The 11,386-nt window shown below is 37.3% G+C and overlaps 1 protein-coding gene across 2 annotated transcripts in view; it reads left to right on the top strand.

Annotated features, from left to right (window-relative positions):
- The first annotated feature begins 2,457 nt into the window (after positions 1 to 2,457).
- SELENOP (selenoprotein P) overlaps positions 2,458 to 11,386 on the top strand; it is a 9,776-nt gene continuing 847 nt past the window's right edge. For both annotated transcript variants that reach the window (XM_027767673.1, XM_014583615.2), the window contains exons 1-4: positions 2,458 to 2,597; positions 5,350 to 5,565; positions 6,063 to 6,275; positions 8,273 to 8,390. In XM_027767673.1, the coding sequence (XP_027623474.1) occupies positions 5,363 to 5,565; positions 6,063 to 6,275; positions 8,273 to 8,390 (534 nt within the window). In that variant the 5' untranslated portion in view covers positions 2,458 to 2,597; positions 5,350 to 5,362. The remainder of the gene's footprint in view (positions 2,598 to 5,349; positions 5,566 to 6,062; positions 6,276 to 8,272; positions 8,391 to 11,386) is intronic.

An 11,386-nucleotide genomic window follows, 5' to 3' on the forward strand; every position in this document is an offset into this window, starting at 1 on the left:
TGAACTTGTTTGAAAGCTTAGCAACTTATCGTGCTGTCCCTATCACCAGGCTGGGTTCAATGCGCCTTTCTCATTTTTAAGGTTTCAACAGAAGCTTGTACTTACAGACATCTTAGACATGATCACACCTGACAGTCTGGTTTTTCTGCTTACTTGTTTGTGTATTTTATTAGATTTTGAAGTCCTTGAGAACAAAAGAGTTTTTTTTTTTTCGGTTTGTTTTTATTTTGTAATCTCTTTAGTTCCAAGATTTAGCATTGAGTATGGTATAAACACCCATTTGTTTGATTTAGTGTAATTTAACACCTAATTGATGTTTGCTTGAATTTTTGTTTTTTAAGAAAGATTTTTGCTATAGGGCAAGAGCGCTCGCCCAAGAGACAGAGAGACAGAAAGCAAGAAATCACCCCCCGGGGGAATGGCCATGCCACAATACCTTCATTCTCCTCTCGGGATATTGGGCATGCACACACATGTACCTGGCATGAGTTTTAAGCCTTTGGGTCCAGGACTCGAACCACAGTTGACTACGTGGGAGTCCAGCAACATAACCATTATGCCATCTGCTGTTCTCCCCCACATCATTTTAAAGAATTATTTATTTAACTTTATTTATTTATTCATTTATTTCTAATTTGACCAGGGACACATACACACACAAACAGAGAGAGGGGGAAAGTGAGAAAACAAGCCACCAGGACTGGGACTTGAACTGGGGTCAACCATTTGGGAATGTCCACAGCCTTAGGCCCCCCCCCCTTTTTTTTAAAGAGACAAGATCTAGCTACATTTCTTAGGCTGACCTAGAATTTACACTCCTCCTGCCTCCGTTTCCTGAGTAGCTAGGACTAGAGGTGTGTGCCCTGCGATAATTTTATTCTTGAAAATGCTGATTGGTTCCAGGTTACCGCACAAAGAAGAGACTAAGAATGGATTCCTTTCAAACAGTACAGACTTTCCATCTCCCCTTTTCTACCTGGAAGTTTCAGACATCCATGGTCTGGATGCACACAATCCCGGGTACTTTTCCATCCGCACACTTGGAGGGAGTCCTTTTGGGATAGGAGGCACCTGCTAAGCCACACGTAGAAGGAGGAGAGAAAGTGAAATACTTGCTTTCCTTCTGCAGCTAGACTGTGATGTCTGCTTAAGTCTGTCAAGGCGATGAACCCCAAAGGAGAATTACCTGCCTTATACAGAGATGTTTTATTAGAAATTCTTTTAAAAAATGAGTTTAAGTGTGCTTTTCCCCTTGGAAAGAAATGAAGTATTTTGACTGATGAACTATTAATATGTTAACTATTTAACTATTAATACTTCATTTATTTAAAATGAAGTATTTCAATGTACTAGGGCCTCCAGAAGGCTAATATTTACTGCTTTGTTCAAGTAAACAGAATTTGGCTTAAAAATGGCAAACTTCTGACTTGAGATGAAGTTTCTTTACAGGAAGGTCCATGTCTGAGCCTCTTTGTAGTTCCTGTATTTTGTTCAACAGTATCTAGCACACAGCAATCAACAGGGGTTTGTTTGGCCAAAATGCATCACAGTAAAAGCAAGGCTTACTTGAAAACCATCATTACTCGGGATGACATCACCGAACATTTCTTCTTCCGTCACCGAACACTTCTTCTTCCCTCACCGAACACTTCTTCTTCCCTCACGGAACACTTCTTCTTCCCTCACCCACCACTGACATACCAGAGTGCAAGGGTTACTGGAAAGAACTGACCTCTTTTGAAATACTAGGGATTTTCTATTTTATTTGTACAGTTTGAAAATTCCTATGCAATTTCCATATCCATGTTATACCACTAACTTTTATTTGCATGTAATTATATTCGTAAAGATTGTACATTAGTATCTTCCGGAATTCCACGGAGCACATAGGTCTTCTGTGACAATAAAAATGAGAACTTCTTCTTTAGATAGAATTCCTAGTCTCTTCTTGCTTTACAAGATAAACACAAAATAAAAGAGCAGAGAGGTCCTGTGAAATCTCACAGTGATTAAAGTTTTCAGCATAGCCAAATGGTCAGTCTACATGGTGGAAAACCAGAATAATCCCATACAACCCGGTACTTTTTAAACAAAGCTCACAGGGTGTGGGTTAGGCTAGCACCTCTTCACCAGAAAACAATAAGAAAAAAATTTTCCCCCTTTTTTTAAAGCAGCAGCATAACTTGCTGGCTCAACGAATGTGCTGCCCTTTTAGAGTTTGGAAAGGAACATATTCATATTCGAGGCCCTCTTTACCGGCAGCCCCCTCGCCTCCTGCCCGCCCCCGTCGCCTCCCGACTGTACCATTAAATCCTAGGTTCTGGGGTGACTGAAAGGATAAGGAAAGTTAGTGTCAAAACATGTTGGGTGTCTTTCTGCATGGCAGCACTGGCGTCTTTCTTTTAAGTTAATAACAATAGTAATCAGTTCAGGAGTCTGTTCTGTTTGCAAGGTCACTGCTCCAGTGAGCACTGAACTTTGGACTCCAGCTGCGGGGTGAGGTAAACAACAGGACTATAAATACCAGCTTGTCGCTGTGGCTTTGTGGAGCTGCCTAAGGAAGCAGAGAAAGGAAGCAGCCAGTCAGAAGGGGCGGCGTAAGTAGGAACTGTGTTTTCCAGTATTCTGTCCTTTGAGAGTTTGGGGAACTGTTTTGTTTGTGAGTCTGATAAAAGGTATCTTTTCCTTAAAGTACACTTAGAACAAAGGTGGGTAAGGGAAATAAAAATAGTAAAACACAAAGAATGAAATAGTCCAACTCTGGGCAAAGTTTCCAGTGGGCACATCTGACGGTTCTCCTTGCTGTCTGCCCTGTCTTTGGCATTACTGAGAGCAAGAGAAGTTGAAGAAATCCAACACCTTCGTTCTGCAAAAGGTTGAGATGTTATATAGGCGATAGTATGTGTTCAGATTTAAGTATTTCCCACTGAAATGCAGCGGGAAGATAAACAGGAAAAAATATAGCCCTGAGGATTTGAAGAGCAGAGACGAATGTCCTCCTTTTATTTTCAGTGCGGTAGAAATGTCCAGGAATATTAAGAACAGTTTCAGAAAAGTAAAAAGTGGTGGGATGGGGGAGAGCAGGTTTCTCCCAGTGCAGAGGTAGGTAATCTTAAAGGAGTTAAACCGGTGGCACAATCAGGTGATCTGTGGATTAAGTGAAATTTTGCAGTCTACATGGAAAATGGGAGCTGTCAGTTGAGTGAGAAAGGACTTTCAGATGCTGGTCACATAGTTGTGGGGATTAATGACGTTATATATAAAATTTGTATGTCTGCCTGCATATAGTTTTATAAACGTTCAGTAAGTGATAGGGACAGTTGTATTGTTAATGTAAATACGATCATAAAGACATTTTCTTGATTTAGTTTAAACATGTCTTTTTAAAATATTAGAATTTTTTGAATATTAGGCTAAATATCAATATTTAGATGACCTTAATAAGTCATTCACTTTAGCCTCTTTTTCTCTCCCTCTTCTTTCTCTTGCTATTTTTTCTCTATTTTAGTCAGGCTCTTATCAAGATACCTTATACAGGTAGGACTTTTGAGGTGTTAAATATGTGAAAGATAATCAGGTGTAAAAAAGGTCTCTGTTTGTCCACCAGTGTATTAGTGTCTACACTGTTCTGATTTCAGGTGTTCTACTCTTCTTTTAATTCTGGACTCTAGGTAAATTATCATTAAAGTCTAGTTTTAAACTTTTTTAAAAGGGACCAGCTGGTGGCAGAGTGGTTGAGGCAGTTGGATCCCACATTAGGACATGAATCTAGGACCTTCCATATGGTCTTAGCATTGCAGGGTGTTGTATTCCTGCCACCGTAGTTGGTCAACGCTTTAGCTTTTTTTGGCTATATGGAGGGTGTGCTCACCACAGACACACACACACACACACACAGAGAGAGAGAGAGAAAGTGAGAAAGCATCCCTATTGGGAATGGCCATGCCAGAATCCCTTCTCCTCCATTCTTCTTTTGGGACTTTGGGCACACCCGCACATATGCCTGACATATTTTTCAAACCTCCGAGTTAGGATTCAACTGGACAGTCAAACATGTGGGATCCAGCTGCCTTAACCGCTATGCCACTGGCTGGTCATTTTAAAAAAAGTTTAAAACTAAACTCTTTTAGTTTTTAATGTTTGTGTTATTCATGATAGTGTATGCACACTTATGGGAGAACAAAAGGGTGGGGAAGAGATCCTCACCAAGGTCTCATGCCATAACCCCCTTTCCTCAGCCCTCTAGGTCACCTGTTTCTTTGGTACCTCTTTGCTGAGGGAAATATGCCTACTTTGGGGTTTATTTTACATTTTTACTTGGGATTTATTAACTTTTTAACCTAAGAATGTGCTGACTATTCATAGGAACTTCCCAAAAATAGTGGTAGGCAACACATAGAGTAAATGCATATTTCAGTAAGTTGTAAATGTTGTGAGAAGAGGGCAGTAATTTGAAATATTTCTCCTTGGTTTGGTTCCTCCCTTTTACTTGTAGTTGGGTATTTATGTTGTAGCTGTCAATTCTTTATCTGCAGAGATTCAGATCCTTTAATATTATCATAGAAGTAGATTTTAGAATAAGAAGGGGAAAAGGAAGCCATTTTAAGAGATTTATAAGTGTAAATGACTGGAACCTGAAGAGCTGAGGGCCCAACAAGGAGCCACATTCGTGGTGGTTTACTGTTCTCACTGCCACTCTTCTTCCTAGTCCTCTTTCCGTGTTGGCTCTTTTAATTTCTGTGTGGACTCTTTTACTTATTCTTTCCTTCCTTAGATTGGTAGAGGATGCACAGTCAGAACTTGGTGTATCACTGGGACCAGCAGATGGCGAAATGGTTATGTTGCTGGACTCCCATGTAGTCCACCACCATTTGAGTCCCAGACTGGGGCTTAAAACTCATGCTGTGCATGTGCATGCCCAGGATCCTGAGAGGAGAATGGATTGTGGTGTGGCCACCCCCCCTGGGAGGGGTGATAGGGGGTTGATTTCTTGCTTTCTGTTTCTGTCTCTCCAGAGAGTACACATGTCCTACAGCAAAACTTTCTCTGTTTAGACATTTTTTTTCCCTAAACATACGTCTTTTTCTAGAGAAATGGTTGACTGTTCCATCGGGAAAACTTCCATAGCATGTTTACTAGATTATTTTGCTGAACCAGGTAGTTGAGATGTTTGGCAATCTCCCTGCCTCGGATTGATACCTTTCTTTTTATAAGATTTAGTGTAGGAAGGATCATCATAATGAGACGAAAAACATGGAGGTAGAATTATACTTGCTGAGTTTACACAAACCCATAGTTATGACTGAGATGTTATCTGTCATGGAGACAAACAGGTTTTTTCTTTTACAGAACAACCCCAGCAATGTGGAGAAGCCTGGGGCTTGCCCTGGCCCTCTGTCTCCTCCCGTGGGGAGGGACAGAGGGCCACCGCCGAAGCTCCTTTTGTAAGCAGCCCCCAGCCTGGAGCATAAGAGATCAGGATCCAATGCTGGACTCCTATGGTACAGTGACCGTAGTTGCTCTTCTTCAAGCCAGTTGATACTTGTGCATTCTGCAGGCTTCTAGGTAAGTCTGTCTTCCTGTGATTTAGGATACCTTAGGGGAAAGCTAGTAAATACACACACACATAAGTACATCAAATAAAAAAAAGTGGAATTGATATATGACGTCACATTTTTGGAAAAACTGTATGTATTTGCATAGGAAGAGAGACTAGAATATATACCAAAATATTTACTGTGATTTTCCTGGAGGTATAATTTTTTAACAGACCTATATTTTATAACTTAGTACATATTACTTGTACAATGGAAATGTTCTAAATTGTATACCTGTAAATGGATTAGCTATTTCAGCATAAGAAGCAGGGAAGTGTTTTGCCAAAGAATGGACATGAGCCTTGCTATCCAGGTCTTGGGTCATTAAACATATGCATATACAGGTATGGGTCAGTCAAAAATAGTGAAAAAGGTTACACATAGAAAAAACAGAGGAGGAAGAGAAGAAATTAGTAAAATTAAATGAGATGATTAATTTTATGTATTTCCCCCCAAATATCTTAGATTAGAAGACCTGCGAATAAAGCTGGAGAAAGAAGGCTATTCTAATATTTCCTATGCTATTGTTAATCATCAAGGAATCTCTTCTCAATTGAAATACATATATCTTAAAAATAAGGTTTCAGAGCACATTCCTGTTTATCAACAAGAAGAAAACCAAACTGATGTCTGGACTCTCTTAAATGGAAATAAAGATGACTTCCTCATATACGACAGGTGTGTACATCACACACACACAGACATGAAATAAAAGATACCTGTTTTGTATGCATTTTTTCCTAAGAATTATTTTATTTAACTTTATTTATTATTATTATCATTATTTTTCAGTTTGATCAGAGAGAGACAGAGAGAGAGAGAGGAAGGGAGAAAGCAAGCCACTGGGTCCAAGACTCGAACCGTGGTCGGCCATGTGGGAGTCTAGCGCCTTTAACCACCATGCCACTTGCCAGCCCCTTGTATGCATTTTTATGTGAATGTATATTTGTTTATATTTTTATATACTTGTTAATTTTTTTCTACCACACATAACAGTCTTTTTTATTGTTAATTACAATGTCAATATTTCAGTACTTATCTGGTATAATCTCTATTTAACATTTAGAAGTAAAACTATATCTTACTTCTTGAAACTTCCATCTTTTAATCTCTATCATAACCTCCTCCTCCCCTCCCCACCTCCCCCTCATACTCCTCCTCCTTGTTCTTCTCCCACTCTTCCTCTCATCTCTCCTTTCACTATAATTGTAACAGACATTCTGATGATTCCAAATATGTATACAGAGTTCAAACACAGTGAGTGAACTCCAAACCAATATATCTACTTCAGTGGTATATTCACAAACACTTTAAATTGAATTATTCATATCTGAGCTGGTTATCATCTCCTAAATCAGTTTCTACTTCAGTCCTTTGTGTGAATTATATAAAGCAACCCTCTGTGGGGTAGATGCAGCCAAGCATTAGAGCATATATACAATCCTGTAATCCTCAGCGACCACGTCCCTGCCCCCAGCCGGTATCTCCGATGTTGCTGGACACCGTAAACCATCACATGTGGTGGCTTTACTGTCACCTGCCCTTCAGAAAACTGTGTGGCATACATGTATTACAGACTTCTTCCACCACACCTTCCACCTTGGGTTAATCGCCCAATTCTGTGGATTCTAAATTCTTGGTATATTTATCTCATGTCCCTAATTACTAGCTTATATTACTTTTCCATTACCCTTCTACATTTTATAGTAACTGATTTAAAATAGGATACTTCCATTTGTTTTATTAGCAAACAGTTTCAAAGTAAGCCCATTAAGGGTTTTGGTTTTAATATTTTGAAATTATTTTGAAAGTAAGGCATGCAAAGAAGTTCACCATTTCAGTAGATAAATAAAACTGACTACAGTTTTCCCATATAAATTAGCATTCTGATTAAATAAAAAGAAGGATCAAATTGTATGTCATAAACAATTCTAACCTGTGCAGTTGAAAAACTACTACACTTTGGAGACCACACTGGCCTTTCCCTAGTCTAATGAATAATTTTAAGGCTACATACCTGAATTTCTGAACTGAAAGGTGTCTTAATTACTTAAGCATGATCTGTGTGCATCTTTGATATTCACATAAAACCATGTATGCTGGGTAAAACTAGACATGAAAACTATTTTAATCCCACCATTTCTGAGAATGTTAAGTGTTGTAATTTCAGTTGTTTCACTGTGCTGACATTTTTATTGCATCAGATGTATTTTTAGATAATCAGGTCACTGGTAAGGCCTGGAGGTCTTTGTGTTATGCTATGATCTATTGTGTGAAATTTGTGCTACCTTAGCAATAGTTATGAATAGCTCATGTAATTTTCAGAGCCCAATTTATAGATCAGTGGTTTAGGGAATTTATGGTAGAATTTATGCCAATTACAAAATTGTATTTTACCAAATTACGATGACTATACTACACATTTTTTATATTACTTAGTTATATGTCTATAACATTTTAAAATGGTAGTGTTAGACTCATTATATTCTTGCTATAACCTGAGCTGGGAGGCAGTGCTTGCTTAGGAGCTGATCATTAGACCTCATTCAAGGAAGTTTATTGAAGACATGAAAGGGTCTTAGGTACACCATTAAACCGATAATTCCTATCACACTGAGCCCTGATGCAGAAAATATTATAATGCCTGTGTTTGTTGCCCCCTTTTTATTTTCCAGATGTGGCCGTCTTGTATCTCATCTTGGTTTGCCTTTTTCTTTCCTAACTTTCTCTTATGTTGAAGAAGCTATTAAGAGCGCTTATTGTGAAGAGAAATGTGGAAACTGCTCTCTAACGGTATTTGTCTCAATTATTTTTACTGGAAAAAAGAGGAAATCTTTTAAGAGCTATCTAAATAAGTTAGTGTGTCATGATAAGTTAATATTTTTGTAGGTGGATTGAAAGTAAATAATAATTTCAATAATTACGCACACTCCCTCTTATGTAACATGTATTATAAAACATAGTCAGGGGACCAGCAGTTAGCGTAATGGCTATGTCGCTGGACTCCCACGTGGTTGACCGCGGTTTGCGTCCTGGACCCGGTGACTTAAAACTCACACCGGGCACATGTGCGTGCGTGCCCAAGATCCCGGGAGTAGAATGGAGGAGAAGGGATTGTGGCGTGACCATCCCCCCTGGGGGGTGATTTCTCTCTCTGTCTCTGTCTGGCGAATGCACGCGCCCTATAGCAAAAACCTCTCCAAAAAAAAAAAAAAAAAAAAATAGGACCCACGTTGCTATTATTATCTAGAAGAGTGTTAGAAAATAAAAGTCAACGTACATCACATATTTCAATCACAACCCAATGCTACCACGTAAGTGCCCGAAGAGTTGAGTCAACACATAAAACAATATTATTGTAGTAATCTAAAGATGCTCACACAAAAGCATAGTGATAGCAAAGCTCACCCATAGCATTACCGGCAGTGGAACTGGGACCAGATGATTTATCAAAGATGCAGTACTGCCAGCTTTTCCGGGAAACCCTTGTATTGTCTGCCTATTCTGTGGTGTGCATTAACTGCGTTTATTTTAAAATGGAGTAAGTGTTCTACTCATTACTGATATTTCTTTACCAAAAACAGTAAAAATAGTTCTTGTTATGAGAAGCACTGTATTTAAATATATTTTTGTAAAAGAAAAAAGACATTCAAATAATTGCTTTTAATTTATATCAGTTAAATTTGTTTTTCCTAATATGAAAAGGAAAATAATTCTAAACAGTGTTTCCTTGACAAGACAGATTGGTAAAATTTAAAAACAATTTTGAGTTTATTTGTGATCTGTGCTACTTTCAGAGTTTCCCCAGCTCCAAAGAAAGTCACCTCAAATGTTAATGACTCATTTAATTAATTAATTTAGTTGTTCAGAAAAATAATAGGTTTTTCAAATATTTCATATTTTAATCCTCATCATAATCTTATGAGGGTTATTTTACTGCTTTTAAAGATGAGAAGGCTGAGGTAATGCAAATAAAGTACTAACTCAATGTTGAACCTATACTAAGTACTTAATAAATGCTAGCTATATTGGTTCCTCATATTTAAAAAGTAGTTCTGCATTTTGCATTTATGAGCCTTTAGGCTTTCAGGTTGTTTTTTTAAAATTAATTATTTATTTACATTTAATCACATCTTTACAGGGTACAACATTTCTTTTTCCAGCACAAATACTATACATGTCAGTCAAGCCAAAGATATTACTCTATAACTTATCAGCAAATAGCTTCTCATTTTTTTGTCAATTCAGCATCCTTTACTTTTTTCCTTCCCTCTCTCTCCCTTCCATACTAAACTTTTTTCCATATTTTATTGATTCACAAAATATGTTAAACTAAAAATATGGACAAAGCTAGAAGCTAGTCACAAGTGTCCTGTAATTTACTTCTGAAATATTTTCTTTCTGAAACTTTTTTTTAACTTAATTTACATTCATTCCCTAAGCATCGTCACAGCATACAAAATGTGATTTCTCATCCAGAATATACTGCATAGTGGCTTAATCATGCATGCCATCATCAAAAATTTTTCATTTCTAGTTTCATATTTATATATATATATATGTATATGTATACACACACACACATATATATATACACACACACACACACACATATATATATATATATATATATATATATATATATACACATATTTCTTACCCTCTGTCCTTTCCCACCCTCTTCTCACACTATCTCTGGTGTCTACAGTTGTCTTCCATTCCTTTCCTCCCCATATTGTATTGATCACACAATTTCTTAAATAATCTAACTACTTTCAATAGCAAGTTCACTTGGTAATGTCAAGAAAAGCAGTTTTAACTTAAAGAAATGCTAAGGAACTTTGCTTAAAACTTAAAAGTCAGGAGATAGGTTAGTATTCTGTTCAAATGGTGGGTATATGAATCTATTGACAGCTCAAGACAGGACACAAATCCTTAAAACCAGACAACAAAGCCTAGAAGAAAATCAGCAATGTTTTAGTAAAAAGTCATAAAATGCTATTTCATCAAATCAGTCTCATGTACTTTATCTTCTGTTGTAGTTCGATCTATTTGATTAAATTCTGGGATATAATATTCAACTCCAGACTTGTCCCTATCATTAAGTTGGCCATTTTCTTAGTTTTTGAACTCTTATTTCTGTGTGTCTGTATTTAATTTTCCTGATATAACACTCCCTTGAGAATTTTATAGTTCTATTTACAAATCAACTTTAGGTTGCCATTTGATATTATGTTGCCATAACTATGAGCTTTGAGCCTGTGATTTATGGGTACCCATAAAACAATAAAGGAAGACTTTCAATAAATGAAAGAATTAGAATAATTTAGAATGGAATGCTAAGGTCAATGGGGAATGGACAGCAATGTTCTACTCTCAAATGATTGCACAATATAGAGACACATTGGTGAAGTTCAGACTATTTCCTGACTTAGGCTGAAGAATGAAAAATGACCCATTCTGAGCAAAGTTTATTGGCATTTTTGAATTATCGAGTTAAATTAGTTTGCTTTAGAATATAGCATTAGATTAGATGCACTGTTGACACGGTGTGCAAGGCCAACTGATTTTAGGATTTGGTTGGCTTTACTAACAATCTATATTCTTTCAGCCAGTTTACTTAGTTTTTCTTCTACAGATATAAACACAGCTACTAAGCCTTTAATGAAAAGTTTAGGTTGAGACTCCTATCAGACTCTTTTTCATTAATGTGATACCAGCTCTATCCTAATTAACCAGCTGGAACTTCATATATGTTAGTTCTACAAATAATTTTTCACACATTCCTG

This window comes from Tupaia chinensis, unplaced genomic scaffold (assembly GCF_000334495.1).
Source record: "Tupaia chinensis unplaced genomic scaffold, TupChi_1.0 Scaffold144378_1, whole genome shotgun sequence".
In the NCBI taxonomy this organism is placed as follows: domain Eukaryota; kingdom Metazoa; phylum Chordata; class Mammalia; order Scandentia; family Tupaiidae; genus Tupaia; species Tupaia belangeri.